The following is a 22,403-nucleotide window of genomic DNA, read 5'->3' on the forward strand; positions in this document are numbered from 1 at the left end:
GAGCTAAGAATCTGGCTCATCTGTGAAGCAATCTATGGTAGAATAACTTGGTGCCACTCTAGACTCACATGTGAAGAATGGCTATGGGGAGTTGCTGTTGCCTGTGCAACTATATTCTAAAGGGGAGGAAACTGAAAAAAAAAGAGGTCAGCAACAGCCACAAACCATTTTCTTCATTACACGGGAGTGACACTATTACATTGTTGTGATGTAATGATGAGTTTTAATGTGAAGTGTTTGACAAACAATTACCCTACAGACGCTCATTGTATAGAGCGAGGAGCAAAGAATAACCACTTGGGTAGGCTGCCAGTGCGTATGGAGCCCTTCTCAAATCGAGTCAAGTCTGGAAAAAAAGAAAAACACTGAATGGAACATCATTGCCCCTTTAATTCGGAGAGCGCTAGGACCCTGCAGTGGAAATTGTTCTCAGTCAACTCGGGATAATTAGTCATGTACGTGTTCTGTCGTCAAATGTGAAACTAAACTAATCGGCGGGCAGTAAAAGGGAGAGAAAAAAAACTGCGGGGAACAGGAAATAAAAGGGTAGAAAACACTAGCTTGAGTTGTAATTGTACAAAGTTGGTCAACTTGTTACTCAGGTCCCTGCTTCACCAACTTGTGCTCCGACACCATGGACTGTGGCGTGTTAACCTCCAAATCCATCCTCATTTTCCTCAGCCTCATTTTCTGGGTGAGTTTTTTTAAAAAATAAACTTTTAAATTTTATTTATCTAAAAACTTTTCTAACAGTTTGTGCGGTAGACAAAGCTTCCCGTAAAAAAAAACGTTCTGGAAGACTATGGTGGGGCGGATTTCGTCTCCAGTTTAGTTTCTTTCCCAATCATTTACCTCGAGGAGAACCAACGCACCGCGGGTTCCATCCAGCTCTCTGCTCGCTTGCTCTTATTCAAAATCTGGTTGAACTTTGTGCTTTTTAGCATATGGAGTTGCTTACATTAAGTCGGAGATGTCCTGTTTTATTGCTAGTGGTTTGGATGATGATCTAGTTATTTGTATTCTTGGAATGAATGTTTGAATCGGTTAGCAAGTTTTTTTTTTAGTAAGGACTGCACTGTTGCACATTATACAATATGTCTTGGTAAGGTGGAGGGAGCTGTTGCTTCTAAGACTATGGTGACTAGTTGTAAAGTGAACCTTTGCTCATGTTAAGGTAACTGCATATTGGACCACAAATAAAATACTGGACATCCTGATTTTTTTTTAAAACAAGGCTGGAAACATTCAGCAGGTCAGGTAGCAGCTGTGGTGAAACTGGACAAGTCAAATGCTAGAACTGCAAATTGGAATGTCTTGTTAGTCTCTGCCTCCAGCTATGTGCACTTCATTTCAAAACTCTTTTATCTGTAATGTGGTATAAGACCATAAGTGATAGGAGTAGGCCATTTGGCCCCTTGAGCCTGCTCTGTCATTTAATGAGATCATGGCTGATCTGATTTTTACCTCTACTCCACTTTCCTGCCCTTTCCCCATTTCCTTTGACTCCCTTGCTGATCAAAAATTTGTCTGACTCAGCCTCCACAGCTTTTTGGGGTAAAAAATTCTCTTTATTCATCAATAAAGACTGGATTTACATGTAAACTTTTTCTTTAAACTACAAGGACTAGTGAATTTCCTTCTAGGTTAACTGGAAGCTAAAGACAATTTCCACAAACTTGGCTCTACCATCCAGTCCTTGTTTTGAACTGACACAGTTAACACTTTTTTTTTCTTCTGTTCTCCTATCTCCCTGATGCCATGACTCCATCATTGGATCTGTCCCAGCTATGGTCTTTTAACTGGTTTCCATAAATGAGAACTTAGTCAGAATGATGTGGCCTTGTGCAGAATTCAACACTTCACACACAATCATCATGGTCCTTTCAAACTTTACTGGCCTGTATTACATATTCTCCCCTTTCAACTTCCAGCTATCCTCCCCTTGTGCACACCCTCTAATACTAAATTACTCTGTTCTCCATTGTGGCTCTTTCATGCTAATTTGGAACTCCCTTTATGTTGCCACCTCCCCTTGACACAGCTTGTAATTCTAAAAGTACATATAAGACCATAAGAGATAGGGGCAGGAGTAGGCCATTCGGCCCCTCGAGCCTGCTCCACCATTCAATGAGATCGTGGCTGATCTGATTTTTACCTCAACTCCACTTTCCCGCCCTTTCCCCATATCCTTTGACTCCCTTGCTGATCAAAAACATATTGATACCAATATGTTAAATAAACCTGTTGCTGATTTCTTTCTCCCCAGAAAACAACAAAAAGAGAAGTTCTTCCTTTAAGTAGGCTAAATAACATGGAGGTGGAGGGCAATGATGACAGCGGCATGAGAAACTCACTTGCATTTTGGCCTCTGTCCAACCTTGAGTGTTGTAACTGGTCATGTAAAACTCCAGTTTCCTCTTGGAGAGGAGTTGGGAGTTAAAGCATGAATATTTCAACTTTTGAGTGACAATGCTGCTCTGAATTGAGCGGCCAGCAGTTGAACATGAAGCTTACTTCCTTAGAAATGACAAGGTCTAAACTATTTCTCCTGTTACACAGGAGCCTGTTGTTATCTGGTGGACCCCAGTGATGTCCTTCAGATTTTGATAAGGTTTTTAAAAACTGAAGTCGCTATCTGAATTTTTTGCTCTGGCAAAATGCCTATCTACTATCAGATTTCCAAATGTCAGTCAACAATTCAATTTAAAAACCTTGCTCACAAGGTGGTTCTCATAGCAACAGAGCAGGTTCATTACAAAGTGAATGGAGAAGGAAATAAATTTTCCACAAAGCAGGATATAGGCTCAGTGTTTCCATCAGTGCTGGCTCGAGACTATGCACACTTTGCATAAACATGGGTCGAATGAAAGATGGGTAATGATGAAGCATAGGGTGGCAACTCGAGTTGTTTCAGGTAGAGCCCTCCCCCCCCCCCCCCCCCCCCCCCCCCCCCCCCTCAACCATGGCAGGTTTGGGGGCAAAGAGAAAATAAAGCCACTTTGCTTTCACCTGGCCTCGATCCCAGTGACCTTAATAAACACAGGCATTGTAGACATGAATATGGTTTTTGTAATAATTGACAAGTGAAAAAGCCATCTTGCAGTTTAGATTGCAGACAGGGGTTAATGACCACTAACAGTGATATTACCTGCTCAACCCCATTACAAATCATTTCTTTGCTTTCAAAACCATGTGATCACTTGTTACTGAAGCTCCGCATGAGCTTTTAACAAACTGCCATTCCGTATTAGCTTGTGACTAAAAGTTTATAGCACATTTCTCAGAACCAGCGTCTGGTACGGCAGAGCACATGCCAGAACAGCAATACAGGGTCTATTAACCTCGAGGCCATAAACAAATCTCTAGTATGATGAGAATACTTAATCCTGCAGTCAAATACAGTGGCTAAGCTTCTATGGCTCCAATCTTTAATATAGGCACTTGGGAAATGTTTTTTAAAATGGTACAGTACTAAAAGCAATTGAAATTGCTCTGCATTTAGAGTGGACTGCACAGGATCGATAGGTAATGCTAATGTGTGGTCATCTTGTGGAAGTGTATACAAGAAGTCAGTGTTCTAGGTTTAAAGTTTAGCAAATGTTAAAGATAAACCACAAACACTGGATAACATGGATGGGGAGTGGCAGAAGAGGGCAGGGACATTAAAAGACACTTATTCCCATCGTTGAGAGGCCTGTTCCTCTTATTTCCCCTCACCCTTTTATATTTGTAATCTTGCTGGTCTCCATTGAACAAGGTCAACATGCAGATTGCTAGTGTTTGCATTGCTGCAACACAAGTCTGGAATGAATGGAAGATCTACAGTGTTATGTTTCTTAATGTGGTCAGTTTTCATATCCATTTTATACCAAGAGGACTGCATATCACCACCTGATCTCAACTTGTGCAAGGACCCCCTCAACAGGCTTGGGGGTCAGAGTACCAAGACTACCTTTTCATGAAATACTGGGCCTTATTACATCTAAGTATATTCAGACAACCCTCAATATACATTACAAACAGCTTACAATGGTACAGTGTCTCTAACAGTAATGAAAGGTAGTTTAAGAAGTCTTAATGGCTTTCCTCTATAGGACATTAAGCTCCACCCTTAGATTTAAATTAGTATAATCTCTGGGAGCCAAGAAACCCACATCTATTACCTCCCCTGAATCATGCACATTGCAGCTATACCCACAGTTGTTGTCAACAACAACAATTTGCATTTATATAGTGCCGTAACATAGTAAAACATCCCAAGGCGTTTCACAGGAGCATTATCTCAATTTGACACTGAGCCACATAAGGAGATATTAGGATAGATGCCAATGCTTGGTGTAGGTTTTAAAGAGAGAGAGAGAGAGATATCTTTGTTTCAATTTTCTCTTTATGTATCCATGGTTTATCATTACTGGCTAGTTTGTTCTTTTTTATGTGATACAGTTCTCCTGGACAATCTTGATCACTGTTTTAAATGTTTCCCACTGCTATTCTATTTCGTTATCAGTAAATTTTTCCAGTTTATTTTCCTTCGTTCCATTCACATCCCCTGAAAAGCAGCTTTTTTCCTTTTATTACTTTTGGTCTTTTGTCTTGTGTGTGTCCTTCTCATTCTTTATCTTAAACCTTTTATTATGTTGTGATTGCTATTGCCTAGATGTTAGCTTATGCTTGCTTCTCATCTGTTCTGGTTCATTTCCTGTTACTAGATCCAGCAGTGCTTCCTCTTTCATTGGGCCTTTTACATACTGGGTAAGAAAGGAGTCCTGCACTCCATTCCCTGTACTCCTTTATCTACCTCTTGCGAGTTTATTTGGGGGTAGTTAAAATCTCCCATGCTTATTATTCTATGTCCTTTACTCATTTCACATATTTCTTCCTCCACTCCTTTCTATTAGGTGGTCTGTTGTATACCTCTATTAGCATGTTTGATCCCATATCTTTTATTTCAATCCATACAGATTCTGTTTCTATCCTTCTGTTGGTGATGTCACTTTTTTTTCTACTGTTGCTATTTCTAATTAGTACAGCTACTCTGTGCCCCCCCGCCCCGCCTTCATTCCCTATCCTTTGATTGTTATAACCTGCAATATTTAGTTGCCAGTCCTGTTCTTTATGTAGCCAGTTTGTTATTCATACTATATCTGGTTGCTCGCTATGGGTTATTGCCTCCAGTTCCCTATTTTATTTTGGATGCTGTGTACATTACTGTACAGGTAGTTTATTTCATCTTTAATAGTTATTCCTTTTACTTTATTTTTAACAGTCCTTGTTTATACTTGTTATAACTGTATTTGCTCCTTACTGTCCCAGTACTAGTACCAGTGTCCCATGAAATGGAACTCTTCCTTCCCACACCACTCCTTTCAGCCACACATTCACCTTTCTGATCTGCCTATCCCTATGCCAATTAGTACAGGCTCAGGTAGTAATCCTGAGAGTACCACCCATGAGGTCCTGCTTTTTAATTTAGTTTCTAGCTGATATTCCCTTAGCAGGACCTCCTTGTTCTTCCTTGTGTCATTGGTGCTGACATGGACCACGCCAACTGGATTCCCCCCCCCCCCCGGTGGACTGCCTCTTGCTCCATGGTTAGCATTCTGGGCATCCTCCCTGCAGCCTTCATCCTTATCCCCATGGGTATTGACTGCCTCATACCCGTTGGATAGGACTGGTGTCTGCAGGACCTCCTTCTCTTCTAGGTTCCCACTACCCTGCTGACTAATGTCCTCCTCCCTTATGTATCTAGCTCGCACTCCAGCTAGAAGACTCTGAGCCAGAGTGTCTCAAGCGAGTGATATTTACTGCTGATGTGGCAATCTGGAACAATCTCACTGTCCTCAAACTCCCATATATTAGTCCTGAACTGCCGTTTGTTTTGTGTTTTCTGTTTTGTTTGTTTGTCTAATAGAATCACTTGATCTAGATTATATTTAGTAAATGGATTTAGCTTGATTGTAATAATTAGTAACTATTTAGTCTTTTTGTTTTAAAAGTTGATTAATTTATAGACCCTTGGTTTAAATCACTTGGCACCCCCTACCCCCTCTGCACCTAATTTCCACACTCTCTCCAAATTCTCAGTTGAAAGTCCTCACTCTGTTAGCATTTCACTCTTGGATGTTCACTCTGTGCTCAAGCTCACTTGTCAGTTATGGTTAATGCAGACACCATGTTTAAACAAGTTACTGAGAAATCCAGAGATGTGGAAGTACCAGAGGTTGGCTGTGATTTGTTAATTGGCTATTTGGAAATTGTACTTGTTTGAATTGAATCTGATTGTTGACCAAGTAGACTTGCATCTATGGGCAGAGGCCAGCTGAGTGAGTTTGGCCCAAATGAATTCAGCACTAAAGTGCAGTTGGCTTGAGTTTGGATCCATTTGAGTGTGTTGTGTAGCACTCGAATGATGGGCATTTCTAGGACAAGGACAACCACAAGTTTTTACATGTCTTCAGCTTGGGTCCACCTAAATGCCAGTGGCTGACTGTAATATCTGTACCATTTGATGAGTATGGCACTAAGGAGCCCTAGCCAAACTTGGGTCAATGGGAAAACCCCTCCTGGAATCATACTGATGCAGGAAGACACCAGTTGTTGGAGGCTCATCATTGCAGGGCAACCTTCTTGGCCCAGATGATCAGCTGCTTTATTATCTCCCTTTCACGGAAGTTCAGGAGTGGGGCTGTTCACTGATAATTCCAGTGAATCAAGTGGAACACTACTCCTCATACATGCTGTAGCCTATGCCAACCTACACAATATCCAATCTTGGACTGGTAAGTGGCGAGTAACATTTATGCCAGGAATAGCCATCACCTCCTGAGCTTCAACAGCCTCAAGTCTTTCTTTCTAGCACCCCCCCCCCCCCCCAAAAAATCATCAGTAACATTGGCCAGAAACTTATTGGACTAGCCAAATCAATACTGGCTACAAGAGCAGGGCACAAGCTGGGTACTCTAACTCACTCTCCCTGTCCCCTCAATGTCTCTCCACCATCTACAAGGCTCAATTGAGGAGCATAATGAAATACTTGCCACTTACCCGGATGGGCCCAGCCACAATGCTCAAGAAACCAGCACAAAGCAGCTTGCTTGATCAGTGCTAGTCAACTCAATATCCACTCTGACACACTAACCACAGTATATGCTATCTACAGGATGCAATGCAGCAACTCACCAAGCTTACTTTAACAGCACCTCCAAGCCCCACAACTTCACCCACTGAAGGACAGGAGCACCAATTTCATAGGAACACCATTGCCTCCAAGTCACACAACACCCTGATTGAACATATACCATCAATCCTGTAATTCCCCACCTAACTCTATTGCCACAAACTGCGATAGTTCAAAAAGGCCTACACTACCTTCTTGGGACAGCTTGGATAGGCATTAAATATAGGCCTGCCACCATCACCCACATCCCAGAAACAATCAAAAGCAAACTTCTGCAGATGCTGGAAATCTGAAATAACAGAAAATGCTGGAAATGCCCAGCAAGTCAGGCAGCATCTGTGGAGAAAGAAACAGTTAATGTTTCAGGTTGAAGACCTTTTGTCCGAACTGGAAGATGTTAATGTACAAAATCCGGGGGAGGGGGAGAAAAGAACAAAAGGGAAGGTCTATGACAGGGTAGAGGGCAAGAGTGATTAAATAACAAAAGGGATGATGGTGCAAGGCGGATGGTAATGGGACAAGTAAAGAAACACAAGATTGGTCTGGAGTAGCTGTGAATGGCAACAGCAGAACCATAATTAGCAGCTGCTGTCCAATAAATAACCTTTTTTTAAAATGGGAGCTGTGGTTATGATCTAAAGTTATTGAAATCTGTGAGTCCGAAAAGTTGTAAAGAGCTAGACAAAAATGAGGTGCTGTTCCTCGAGCTTACATTGAGCTTTGTTGGAACAATGTAAGAGGCAGAGGACAGAGGTCAGAGTGGGACGGCAAGCCAGGGTCACGCTTGTGAACTGAGCGGAGTTCTTCAGCAAAGTGATCACCCAATCTGCGTTTCCTCTCCCGATGTAGAGGAGACTGCAATGTGAGCAGCAAATACAGTATACTGAATTGAAAGAAGTACAAGTAAACTGCTGTTTCACCTGGAAGGAGTTTTTGGGACCCTGGACGGTGGGCAGGAAGGAGGTGAAAGGGCAGGTGTTGTATCTCCTCCTGTGTTCACATGGGAAGGTGCTGTAGGGAGGAGAGCGGGTGTTGGGGGGTAATGGAGGGAACGGTTCCTTCGGAATGCAGGGAGGGGACGATATGTTTGGAGGTGGGATCGTGCTGGGGGTGATGCAAATGGTGGGGGACAATATGTTGAATGTGGAGGCTGGTGGGGTGGAAGGTGAGGCCAAGGGGGACCCTTGTGGTTCTGGGAGGGAGGGGAAGGGGTGAGGGCAGAAGTGTGGAAAATGGGATGTACGTGGTCAAGGGCCCTGTCAACTACAATGGAGGGGAATCCTTAGTTGAGGAAAAAGGAAGACTTATCGGAAGCACTGGTATAGAAGATGGCATAGTCTGAACAGATGAGACGGAGAAACTGGGAGAAAGGTATAGAGTCCTTACAGGAAACTGGGTTGAAGGTAGTGTAATCAAAGTAGCTATAGGAGTTGGTGGGCTTATAGTAGATATTGGCTGACAGCCTATCTCCAGAAATGGAGATAGAGAAGTCGAGGAAGAGAAGAGTCCGAGATGGACCGTGTGAAGGCGAGGGAAGGGTGGTAATTGGAAGCAAAGTTGATTTAAATTTTCCAGTTCGGGACAAGAGCAGGAAAAGTCACCGATTGGGGGGGGGGGGGGAAACCAGAGTAGGACTGGAACAAGGAATGATCCACGTATCCCACAAAAAGGCAGGCAAAGCTGAGACCCATACGGGTTCCCATAGCGATAACTTTTATTTGGAGGCAGTGAGTGGAGTCAAAGGAGCAGTTGTTCAACCAGGCAGAGGAAGGTGGTGGTGGATGGGGTCTGGTTGGGCCTCTCGAAGGAAGAAGCAGAGGGCCTGCAGGCCATCCTGGTGGGGGGCGGGGGGGGAACGGAAATGGAGGTGTAGAGAGACTGGATGTCCATAGTGAAAAGGAGATGGTTGGGGCTGGGTAACTGCAAACAAAATGAGGATTTACTCCAGCTCAAAGTTACTGAGCTTGAATTGGAAACATTCCACACTGTAAAACGAAGGGTTCATTGACCACACCAAATCAATCCCACTTCTCCCACCAGGTTTTCATGCCTCCCTTGCACAGCAATAACTAAAGTCATTATGGTGCATTATCCCTCCTCTTCCTCTGTACAGCCTTCAGCATCACCTCTTCTTTGGTACCCACTTCTGTGGAACTACACTGGCATGGTTCCACTTTTTCTCTTATCTGAATGTAGCTACAGCACCTCTGCTAATGGTTTCTCATCCCATCACCCACTTCTATCCTTACTTCAGCTCAGTTGCTGCTGAAACCCTCGTACGTGCCTTTGTGCCTCCAGGTGCAATATGGTCAATGCTATCCTGGTCAGCCTCCCATCCTCCATAAACTTCAACTCCTCTAAGACTCTGCAGCCCATATCCTATCCTGCCCAAGTCGCTCTCACCACCCATCCATTTTGGCCTACAGTGCTGACTCAATACCCTGACACATCAAATTTAAAATTATCATCCTTCTGTTTAAATCCCTCAGCCTTGCTCCTCTGACAACCACTCCCTCCCCATCAAGTCTCTCATTCCTGACTCCATCCTCTTGTAGATCTACCTCCTTTTCCTAACCCCCCCACACACACACACCCCCTGCCAATTTTGTTTTGCCCTCCATTGGCAGCTATGCTTCAGCCACATAGGTCCCACTCTATGGACCTCCACTCCAAAATACATGCGTACCTAAATAGAGGTATTAAAAATGATGGGATTTCATACAGCAAATCAGCGGAAACTCTTTCCTCTCTCGAGTGGGTCGGTGACCAGAGGTTATACATTTTAAATAAAATTACTGGCTAAAGAACGGGAGGGTAAATCAGGAGAAATTTTCTCAGCGTTGTTAAGATCAGAACGCACTACCTGACAGGGTCATGGAAGCGCATTCCATAGTAGCTTCCAAAACGCAATTGCACATCTAATTCAAAGGTCTAATTTGCAGCATTATGACAGACAAAAAGCTGAAGTGTGGGACTAAATTGCGCAGCTTTCAAAACAGCAGGCATGAATGGCCTCCTTCTGTGCTGTAAGATTCTATGCCATACACTTTCCAATTTAGGAATACGGAGACTTAATGTAGCAGGGGAAATTGCAGATTTCTGTGGGATTAAGACCAGTCCTGGGTGAGGACTGGGCTGTCCCACAGGATAGTCCACACTGAACAGAGCTGGGATAGGGAAGAAGCAAACAAAGGGGAGTTGTACAGTGGTCTTAAAGCAAGAGATCAGTCACGCTACTGGGTGTATAATTGGTGCCAAGTAAAGTGGGATGGGGGAAATGTGTATTGAGATGGGGGTGTTTTTTCTTTGGTTCAGGGCTGTTTTCAGTCAATAGGTGACTACTCCAAGGAAGCAAGCAGTATTTGTCTCAATTCTGGATAATGACAGAACAAGTAGGCAACCTAATAATAAGTAGATGAGCATTTGTCATAGTATAATTGGGTCCAGTGTGTGTAGATATGGAAGGGGAGGGGGAGAAGCTTTGAAAACAGAAGAAATATGTTCATTTTGCTAATTGCTTTCTCTCCTATCAGCAATATCAATTTAAATGGTGGCTGCTAATGATACAAATCCACATTATGCTAGTAAGGAAAAGAGGAATGTATTCATGGCTGAATCGGGAGATAAGATCAAATTTAAACTAGTACAGCATTTTGTAGGTTAAATGAAAGTCAGGACAAAGATATAGGGAAGCTACAAAAAATTATAGCCTAAGCAAAAAAAAAAGAGGAATTAGTACATTAGCAGCATGAGGACAGTCAGGAGAGGTAGTGCCACTTGAGATGGAGGCAATCTTATAGTAGTGAGGATCTGACAACCGACACAAAGTTCTTTAATATTTTCAGAGGAGGTTAATATGGGGAGAGAACCAAACCAAACAATTAGTGGAGGTTACAAAAACGAGTTGGACAAAGCTGTGATTAAAAAAGATCATCAGGACCTTGCACTGACGGATCCTCAGAAGCTCAGGAAGAATGGGGTTCCAACTATAATTTTGAAAACACTGTGGGAAGGAAAATTGTACTGGGGATTGGAAGCTGGCAGATGTGGTTCCCTCGTCAAAACCATAGACTAATTACCCTAACTTCAGTTTTTTTTGGTACTTGGGAGAAACCAATTAATCCAGGCCTGCAGCATAAATATTTTTAAAAAGACTGGTTATGTTTGACCAATTTTAGAAGGGACAAAAAAAACTGGGAAAGTTTTTAGATTTTAAAAATAAATCCCCAAAACAACCACTTTTTTTGCATTTCAAGAGTGTGTGGTACCTCGATAGATACAGGAAAATAGCACATGGAATTGAAGTGTTTTTCACACGAATAGCAAAGGGCAAGATGTTTTCCCAACTACATAAGTGGTGCTACTCAAGGGTCTGTACTGGGGCTGCTTGTTAGACATTTAGGTGATCTGGACTTAATTGAGGGAATTGAAATGGAGGGCAGAAAGAGAATGAGAAGACGACTGCAGGGGGATCTAGATAGAATCATAAAGTTACGGCACAGAAGGAGGCCATTCGGCCCATCGTGTCCGTGCTGGCTGAAAAAAAGCTATCCAGCTTAGTCCCGCTTTCCAGCACTTGGTCTGTAGCCCTGTAGGTTACAGCACTTCAAGTGCACATCCAAGTACTTTTTAAATGAGTAGAGGGTTTTTTCCTCTACCACCCTTTCAGGCAGTGAGTTCCAGACCCCCACCACCCTCTGGGTGAAATAAATTCTCCTCAGCTCCCCTCCAATCCTTCTACCAATTACTTAAAATCTATGTCCCCTGGTCACTGACCCCCTCTGCCAAAGGAAATAGGTCCTCTCTATCTAGGCCCCTCATAATTTTAATACACCTCAATTATATCACCCTTCAGCCTCCTCCGCTCCAATGAAAACAATCCCAGCCAATCCAATCTTTCCTCATAACGAAAATCCTCTAGGCCTGGCAACATCCTCATCAATCTCCTCTGTACCCTCTCTAGTGCAATCACATATTTCCTGTAATGTGACCGGAACTCCAGCTGTGTCCTCTAGATAGGTGGCTGATGTAGTTCAATGCAACATAAAGTAGTCTACTAACTTCTTGCTCTGCAAACGTTTAGTTACTCAGTTTATTGGCCAATTCAATTTAAAGGCAAAAGTGATTATTAGGAGTACAATGCAATACATTTTTGAGGAAAATGGCGATGACAGTCTACTCAACTCACCAATATTATTAGGCAGTCAGTGACTTGTGTGCAATGTGCAGGTCAATAAGGCCATAGAGGCAAATGACACCCTTGGATATTTGCATCTTTAAAAAGGTATAGAACACAAAAGGAGACAATTAACTTGTACAACATGTTAGTCAAGGCTGCTGTTAGAATGATGCTCAGTTTGAGCATCTTGCAAGTGGAAGGGTGTGTTAAGGGGCTAGTTATAAAGTTGGGGCTTCTCTTTCCTTCCTACCCCCCCCCCCCCCCCCACCACCACCACCGAAACCACATGTCTAGAGAGCAAAGACTAAGTTACTTGAGGCCTTCATATTATGAACGGTATTGATGAAGGTATTTTCATGCTTTAAGATTTGGAATCCTGCAAAGTCATTCTTTAAAGCACAGGACTGGGATATAAGGAGTTGAAAGGAAATATAAGCGCGCACAATTATGAAACAGGTTACCAGGAGTGGTGAACAGAAAGCAAGGGGAGATCTTTTCAATTCCTTTTTTCAAAAAAGAATGGGTGAGTTCTAATTGAGGGAATACAGGGCTATTAGTTCCAGAATCAGTAAAGAAACAGCCTATCTTGCATTCATTTTTTAAAAAAGTTTTTAAAAATTCCATGTGGCCTCTGGCAATCTAGATTGCTGATGCTTGTTTTTTCACTTCTGCTCCCTGTTCATCAACAGGAAGAGACTGCTTAGGGTTTGTAAAGTCCAAACACCAAGCTGCGTTATAAATTTCTTACTGGTCTTCCTCAATGTTGTATTTCGGTCTGCTTTCAGGCCTCTGCCAATGGTGTTCCACGATAGAGCTGGTTTTGAACAGCCTGACCAAGTGCTTCTCAAAGACAATATTTGACCCTTGGCTTTGCACCTTGTAGAAAATGTCTGATCTGGGTATGGAGGATGCTGAACTCATGTCCAACCACCCTTTGGTTAAAGAAAGATGCTATTTTTAAATGAAGAAATGCACTCACTGGAGCTGCCTTTTTAAAGAATAGTCTGTCAAGAAAGTAGCTTTGTCAGAGCTTAGTTTGGGTAGGGGGGCAGTTAGAGTGGAAATGAGAGTTTTGTTGTTTTAACTGAACTTAGTTACTATCTGCTAAACTAAGTAACTGCTGACCAAAGAATTGAGATCAGTTATGGAACAGAGCGGACACACAATATGGTACAAATGTCCAATGGCACACTGATTGGAAAGAGTCTGTGAACAATGAAGTGAATTTGCAGTTTATCCATAAGCCTTGGTTGTTACTAACAGGCAGCTAAGCTCTGGCATTTGGTAAATGGGGTGTATCCCTACTTGGCGAGAGGATCCACAGATGCCGCCTGACCTGCAGCTTTCAAGCATTTTCTGTGTTTATCTCAAACGGGTGGGATTTGCAACTCTCGTTCTCTGGATTATTAGTTCATATAACCACTAATGCTAATTCTCTAGTAACCCTACGTTACTTACAAAATTGCTTTATAGAAACAATGATTGCTCCAGCAATCTTCCTGGACACTTAATGTGTCCCGTCCCCCATTCCTAATGTTTGAATCATATTGTTTTAGGGAGAAGTAGGAACGAATGCACTGAAGTGCCAGTTAAGGAAACCTTGCCTACAGGCAAACTTCCTGCCTGTCTTGGAAGGGGAGTAGAAGTATTTTTCTTGTGGGTGAACTAAATGACCTTGTCTGCTCCTGGTCACATTGTTCAGTTGGGCAATTGTAGACAAAACTACTACCTCCTGCAATGCAATGACTTGTTTGTTTTCTTTGAATTTTGCTTTTAACAAATCGTTTAATTATAATTTTGCAAACTATTTATTTTTCCTTGTTTTTTTGCAGGCTGCAGCAGGTGTGCTCACCTATGTGGGCGCCATCTTGTTATCTACCTACAAAAACTATGAACACTTCTTCGAAGACAAGTACACAGTGCTCCCAGCTGTGGTGATCATCGGTATAGCAGTTGTGATGTTTGTTATTGGACTCATTGGATGCTATGCCACTCTGACTGCATCTCGCTGTGGATTGGGATTGGTGAGTTACATTTTTAGTTTCCTACTTTGCTCATTCTTGAATTTTTGACTTGTGATGAAGGATGATTGACTGACTGGGATTTTTGTTTTAGGTAAACGAGGCTTGTTTTAGATTTCTTGAAGCTCATCTGGAGCTCACTGGCCTATTGTGTGAAGGCACTATTCTGTCTGCCTGATTTATACTAACTAGAAAGTCTGATTTCCCTGGTCAGTGATCTCAGCCAGGGCATCAGTTTGGGTTCTATAATTGGTCCTTGCTTCCAAAGTCTTCGGTTGGAGCAGAAGAGAAAATAAGGTTCCCCATTGATTGCTATCCATTGACCTCTAATATTTGTGTAAATATGTGAAGGAAAGATTAGGCTGCCTTCTACCCTAGAGTCCTACTGATCTTTGCAGAGTTAGACCTGAAGAAGGGTTGTGGCTTCAGTTTTTCATATTCATTCATGGGATCTGGGCGTCACTGGCAAGGCCAGCATTTATTGCCTGTCCCTAATTGCCCTTGAGAAGGTGGTGCTGAGCTGCCACCTTAACCGCTGCAGTCCACGTGGTGAAGGTACTCCCACAGTGCTGTTGGGTAGGGAGTTCTAGGATTTGACCCAGTGACTATACTAGATGGTACACACTGCAGCCACGGTGTGCCGGTGGTGGAGGGAGTGAATGTTTAGGGTGGTGGATGGGGTGCCAATCAAGCGGGCTGCTTTGTCCTGGGTGGTGTCGAGCTTCTTGAGTGTTGTTGGAGCTGCACTCATCCAGGCAAGTGGAGAGTATTCCATCACACTCCTGACTTGTGCCTTGTAGATGGTGGAAAGGCTTTGGGAGTCAGGAAGTGAGTCACTTGCTATAGAATACCCAGCCTCTGACCTGCTCTTGTAGCCACAGTATTTATGTGGCTGGTCCAGTTAAGTTTCTGGTTGATGGTGGGGGATTCGGCAATGGTAATGCCATTGAATGTCAAGAGGAGGTGGTTAGACTCTCTCATAGATGGTCATTGCTTGGCACTTAAGTGGCAAGTAACATTCATGCCACACATCAGCCCAAGCCTGTGTTGTCCAGGTCTTGCAGCATGCAGGCATAGACTGCTTCATTATCTGAGGGATTGCGAATGGAACTGAACACTGCAATCATCAGCAAACATCCCCATTTCTGACCTTATGATGGAGGGAAGGTTATTGATGCAGCTGGAGATGGTTGGGCCTAGGACACTGCCCTGAGGAACTCCTGCAGCAATGTCTTGGGGCTGAGATGATTGGCCTCCAACAACCACTACAGTCTTGCTTTGTGCTAAGTATGACTCCAGCCAGTGGAGAGTTTTTCTCCTGATTCCCATTGACTTCAATTTTACTAGGGCTCCTTCTTACCACACTCTGTCAAATGCTGCCTTGATGTCAAAGGCAGTCACTCTCCTCAACTCGAATTCAGTTCTTCTGTCCATATTTAGACCAAGGCTGTAATCAAAGCTGGAGCTGAGTGGCCCTGGTGGAACCCAAACTGAACATTGGTGAGTAAGTGCCACTTGATGGAAGGTGTCGTTGACAGTGCTATCACTTTGCTGACGATTGCGAGTAGGCTGATGGGGCAGTATTTGGCCAGATTGGTTTTGTCTAGCTTTTTGTGTTCAGGACATACCTGGGCAATTTTCAGTTAGTTTCCAGTGTTGTAGCTGTACTGGAACAGCTTGGCTAGAGGCGCAGCTAATTCTGGAGCACAAGTCTTCAGCACTACAGCTGGGATGTTGTCGGGGCCCATAGCCTTTGCTGTATCCAGTGCACTCAGCCGTTTTTTGATATCACATGGAGTGAATCGAATTGGCTGAAGACTGGCTTCCGTGATGGTGGGGATATCGGGAGGAGGCCGAGATGGATCATCCACTCGGCACTTCTGGTTGAAGATGGTTGCAAACACTTCATTCAGCCTTGCCTTTTGCACTCACGTGCTGGGCTCTGCCATCATTGAGGATGGGGATGTTCATGGAGCCTCCTCCCATTAGTTGTTGAATGGTGGTAGACAATTAACGACTGGATGTGGCAGGACTGCAAAGCTTGCATTTGATCCGTTGATTGTGGGATCGCTTACTTGTGTCTGTAACATGTTGCTTCTGCTGTTTAGCATGCATGTAGTCCTGCATTGTAGTTTCACCAGGCTGGCATCTCATTTTTAGGTGTGCCTGGTGCTGCTCCTGGCATGCACTTCTACACTCCTCATTTAACGAGGGTTGATCCCCTGGCTTGATGGTAATGGTAGAATGAGGGATATGCCAGGCCATGAGGTTACAGATTGTGGTGGAATACAATTCTGCTGCTGATGGCCCACAGCACCTCATGGATACCAGTTTTGAGCTGCTTGATCTGTTCTGAATCTATCCCATTTAGCATGGTGGTAGTGCCACACATGACCAGTGTGAAGACAGGACTTCGTCTCCACAAGGACTGTGTGGTGGTCACTCCTACCAATACTATCATGGACAGATGCATCTGCAACAGGTGAGGACAAGGTCAAGTTGGTTTTTCCCTTGTGTTGGTTCGCTCACCACAGGCCCAGTCTGGCAGCTATGCCCTTCAGGGCTTGTTCTGTAATGGTGCTACCGAGCCACTCTTTTTGATGGACATTGAAGTCCCCCATCCAGAGTACATTCTGTGCCCTAACTACCCTCAGTGCTTTCTCCAAGTGGTGCTCAACATGGAAGTGTACTGATTCATCAGCTAAGGGAGGGCAGCAGGAGGTAATAACTCTAGCAGAAGAATTAAAATTTCAAGGTGAGGGGGAGATGGCATAGAATGTTATTTTAATAGGTGCATTGTGGTAGAGAAAAGGAAATTTCACAACATTTCAGTGGCTCCATTGATTGGTAGATGTAGTCCATGGTGTGGTACTGGGCTTCCTTTTGAGAACTGTGAAATATTGAACTTGAGGATTGTCTATTAAATAATTAGCTAGTAAACAGCAGTGAACATGCAATCAGGAAAGGTAGATCATGTGAAGTGATATCTAGAAAGCCTTCCAATAGCTACACTTTCCAAGTTCTGCACAAAAGCTCAAACCAATGGAGATTCAAGGTAAACCTTGCAATTGAATAAGAAATTGGTGGATACTAGTTGGCTATGTCCAGGCAGAAATGGGGGAGGGAGAGTTGTTGAGTGGGGGCCACTGCTATTTCTAGCTTGTATTAATGACTTGGACCAGAAACTCATGCTGCCAAACTTGGGAGGGCAGTTGATTCTGAGATGGCAGCTCAGAATATTGAGTTTGAGAAAATATGTAAGTGGGCTGAACATTGGCAACAAATTTGAATGCAAAGTACTGCACCCAAGGAGAAAGGCAGCCCACATTTTCCACAAATGCTGTTGGAAAGGCTGAAGATGAAGCTTGTGTGCTAGGCATCTTTGGTTTTCTGCTTTCCCCTGCTGTTTTTTGGTAGACCTGGAGTTGGTGGTATAATCGTTTGCATCCCTGTTGCTTTCCCTTTTTCCTCCCTCTTCTCTCGATCAGCCTTTCCAATGGAAAGAGGAAGAACTGCACTCATCATATGTGGGTGGGTGCAGAGTCAATCAGGTGACATTACCACCGACAAGTGTCCTGCTGTTTGCATGTACATGAGATGAGGAAGAATTTCTTCACTGAGGGTTGTGAATCTTTGGAATTCTCTACCCCAGAGGGCTGTGGATGCTCATATATTCAAGGCTGAGATCGCTAGATTTTTGGACACTTGGGGATTGGGCAGGAAAGTGGAGTGGAGGTCAAAGATCAGCCATGATCTTATTGAATGGTGGAGCAGGCTCGAGGGGCCCTTGGCATACTCCTGCTCCTATTATGTTCTTACGACCTTGGGGTCCGAAAGGGTCAGGGGCATCTCCAGGGTGAGACTCTTAGCTTGCTTCACTTCTGGTACAATGGCAAAATGGAAAGCCTAGATCAACATATCCTACTACTGCAAAGCAACAATCATCAAAACCAGTAAAACAAAGAAATGTTCCTCATACTATATTAAACTTTTGGTCTGGCCACTATGTGCAGTTTTCTTCACTTGAGAGATAAGGACCCTTGAGGCAATTCAACAATAAATTGGAGAAACCTTTGGCTTTTCTGCCTCTTAAGTAGGTGCCCAAGAGATGACTTTGACAGCAAATAGTATGGCATAGGTACAGTCACTTTAAACTTTCATCATAGGCATCTATCACTTTGGCCTGGTTACAAAAGTCAGATTGTGATGCCTCCTTGCCTGAAATTGTTTTTGAGGGGCATTTCCCCATTTCAGAGGGCGAGGGGAGGGGGCGAAGGCAGAGATTTCCCTTTTGTACAAAAAGTAAGCAAACAAATGAGGCTTGCCAAATAGCCGCCTTCAGTGGGTCTGTTGACAGGTTATGCATGTCTAATACGTCACCTGTTAACGATCTGTGCTTCACTTGGAATTTTATGATTCAGTTTCCACTCAGCATTTGGTAGTAAATGCAAGGCAGGTGGTGTTCAATGACTGTTGCTAACTTCCTGGCTTTTTTGTTTTTGTTTTGTATAGTTCCTGTTCATACTCTTGATCATCTTTGCTGCAGAAGTGTCGGCCTTTGTTCTGGGATTCATCTACAGAAGACAGGTACATTTTAAACTGGCTTGGGGCAGAATATGCACATTTTTTTCCCCTCCCTTTCTCTGTCCCTAACCCCTCTTTCCCCCCACACACTTGATTTTATTCATCTTTGGGTGGAAATTTAATTCCAGAAATTGATCTTTGGATGGGGTTGATAGACAAAAACTTCAAAACAATCGAAACTTGTTGGGGTTTTTAATAATCATGACTGTTGATGTGTGTTCACTGGTGTGCCAGCAAGAGCTATAGGTACAGATGAGCAACTGCTGCGCTGCACAGACTGAACCATAGGCAGAACTGAAAAGTGATTTTCCTCCATGCATTGCAGTGAAGTTTTGAAAATTAAAACTTCGAATCATAGAATGGTTTCAGCACAGAAGGAGGCCATTCAGCCCATCGAGCCCATGCCAGCTCTCTGAGCAATCCAGTTAGTCCCATTCCCCTGCTCTTTCCTTGTCGCCCTGCAAATTTTTTTCTCCAAGTATTTATCCAATTCCTTTTTGAAAGCCACGATTGAATCTGCTTCAACCACCCTTTCAGGCAGCGCATTCCAGATCATAACTACTCGGTGTTTTTTAAAAAGTAAATTTTTCCTCGTCACCTTTTTTGGTTCTTTTGCCAATCACCTTAAATTTATGTCCTCTGGCTCTTGACCCTTCCGCCAATGGGAACAGTTTCTCTTGGACTCTTCACTATTTGGAACACTTCTTTCAAATCTTCTCTCAACCTTTTCTGCTGTAAGGAGAACAACCCCAGCTTCTCGGGTCTATCCACATAACTGAAGTCCCTCATCCCTGGAATCATTCAAGTCAATCTTTTCTGCACCCTGTAAGGCCTTCACATCCTTCCTAAAATGCAGTGCCCAGAATTGGACACAATACTCCAGTAGTGGCAGAACCAGTGTTTCATAAAGGTTCAGCATAACTTCCTTGCTTTTGTACTGTGCCTCTATTTATAAAGCCCAGGATCCTGTATGCTTTTTTAACAGCTTTCTCAACCTGTCTTGCCACCTACAAAGATTTGTGCACATATACCCCCAGGTCTCTCTGTTCCTACACCCCCCCTCCTTTAGAATTGTACCCTTTAGTTTATTTTGCCTCTCCTCATTCTTCTTGCCAAAATGATCACTTTGCACTTCTCCGTGTTAATTTTCATCTGCCATGTGTCCACCCATTCCAGCAGCCTGTCTATATCCTTCTGAAGTCTGTCACTATCCTCCTCACTGTTCACTACACTTCCAAATTTTGTCATCTGCAAACTTTGAAATTGTGTCTTGCACACCCAAGTCCAAGTCATTAATATGTATCAAAAAAAGCAGTGGTTCTAGTACTGAACCCTGGGGAATACCATTGTATACCTTCCTCCAGTTTGAAAAACAGCTGTTTGCCACTACTGTTTCCTGTCACTTGGCCAATTTCATATCCATGCTGCAACTGCCCCTTTTTCTATTCCATGGCTTCAGTTTTGCTGACAAGCCTATTATGTGGCACTTTATCAATAGCCTTTTGTTAGTCCACATACACAACATCAACTGCATTGCCCTAATCAACCCTCTGTTACCTCACCAAAAAACTCAATCAAGTTAGTTAAACATGATTTGCCTTTAACAAATCTGTGATGGCTTTCAATTATTAATCCATACTTGTCCAAGTGACTATTAATTTTCTCCCAGATTATCGTTTCGAAAAGCTTCCCCAACACCGAGGTTAAACTGACTGGCCTGTAGTTGGTTTTATCCTTACACCCTTTTTTGAACAAGGGTGTAACATTTGCAATTCTCCAGTCCTCTGGCACCACCCCCATATCTAAGGAAGATTATGGCCAGCACCTCTGCAATTTCCATTTGTACTTCCCTCAGCAACCTAGGATGCATCCCATCCAGACTAGGTGATTTATCTACTTTAAGTACAGCCAGCTTTTCTAGTATCTCTATCAAATTTTAGCCCATCCAGTATCTCAACTACCTCCTCTGTGACTTTGGCAGCATCTTCTTCCTTGGCAAAGACAGATGCAAAGTATTTATTTAGTACCTCCAGCCAGGCCCTTTACCTCCATGTGTAGATTTTTTTTGGTCCCTAATCGGCCCCACCCCTCCTTGTTATCTATTTATATAACTCTAGAAGACTTTTGGATTCCCTTTTATGTTAGCCACCTGTCTGTTCTCAGTCTCTGCCTCTCTTATTTCCTTTTTCCCTTCTCTGTACTTTCTATATTCTGTCTGATTCTCACTTGTATTATTAACCTGACATCTCATACACTCCCTTTTTCTGCATTATCTTTCTCTTTTTCATCTAGGGGGCTCTGGATGCCCTACTTTCCCCCTTGTGGGAATGTACGTAGACTGTACCTGAACCTCTGCTCTTTAAAGGCTGCCCATTGTTCGATTATGGTTTTGCCTGCCAATCTTAGATTCCAATTTACCTGGACCAGATCTGTTCTCAACCCACTGAAATTGGCCTTCCTTCAATTAAGTATATTTACTCTAGAATGCTGCTTGTCCTTATCCATAACTAATCTAAACTTTGATACTATAATCACTGACACTTGCTTCACTTGACCCACTTCATTCCACAGAACTAGATCCAGCAATGCCTCCTTCCTTGTTGGGCCAGAAACATACTGATCAAGAAAGTTCTCCTGAACACACTTCCATCTTTCTGTTTCACCACCAACACCCCCCACCCCCCCACCCCCCGATCTTTCTTTTGAATCCAGTAGGTCCCCTCTTAACATTGTTGCTAGTCACATGGTCTTTGTACCAGAATCCAATAGATACTCGCTAGAAAGATAATTAAGCTCTTCAGCATTTTCTTCCCCTCTCTAACTTCATTCACTTCCCTCATGCAGTTTTACCTTTTTTGGTTAATTTCAGGATGAAACAAATGTTTTTCCTCATCCCTTGTAAGTGGAGTTAAAATGGAAATTTCCATCTAAAATTGCAGTTGACTGTTTCAGCTTTAGCTACATTCTGCAGATGCCATTCCCAACAGGGCTGGGAGTGTAGTGCTCCACACAGCATTTGGTCTCTACATCTGCTTTCAATCTTCATCATCTGTTTTTGTACAACTCCCCAGGAGTTCAAAGTACAAGAGTAAGGAAGTCTTACTATTGTACAGGGCTTTGGTGAGACCTCACCTGGAGTACTGCGTGCAATTTTGATCCCCCTTACCTATGGAAGGATATACTCTCCTTAGAGGCAGTGCAACAAAGGTTTATTAGATTCATTCCTTGGATGAGGGTTGTCCTATGAGGTGAGGTTGAGCAGAATGGGCCTTCTCATTTAGAAGAATGAGAGGTGATCTCAGTGAAACATAAGATTCTGAGGGGGTAGATGCTGAGAAGTGGTTTCCCCTGGCTGGAGAGTCTAGATCTAGTGGGGCATAGTCTCAGGATAAGGGGTCGGCCATTTAGGACTGAGGTGAAGAGGAACTTCTTCACTCGGTTG

The 22,403-nt window shown here is 43.3% G+C and overlaps 1 protein-coding gene across 1 annotated transcript in view; it reads left to right on the plus strand.

The window, feature by feature from the left end:
- The first annotated feature begins 428 nt into the window (after window positions 1–428).
- Window positions 429–22,403, plus strand: part of tspan36 (tetraspanin 36) — a 31,461-nt gene continuing 9,486 nt past the window's right edge. Inside the window, exons 1-3 of the mRNA XM_067982999.1 lie at window positions 429–694; window positions 14,189–14,380; window positions 18,890–18,964. Of these exons, the coding sequence (XP_067839100.1) occupies window positions 635–694; window positions 14,189–14,380; window positions 18,890–18,964 (327 nt within the window). The 5' untranslated portion in view covers window positions 429–634. The remainder of the gene's footprint in view (window positions 695–14,188; window positions 14,381–18,889; window positions 18,965–22,403) is intronic.

This window comes from Heptranchias perlo, chromosome 1 (genome assembly GCF_035084215.1).
Source record: "Heptranchias perlo isolate sHepPer1 chromosome 1, sHepPer1.hap1, whole genome shotgun sequence".
NCBI classification, from domain to species: domain Eukaryota; kingdom Metazoa; phylum Chordata; class Chondrichthyes; order Hexanchiformes; family Hexanchidae; genus Heptranchias; species Heptranchias perlo.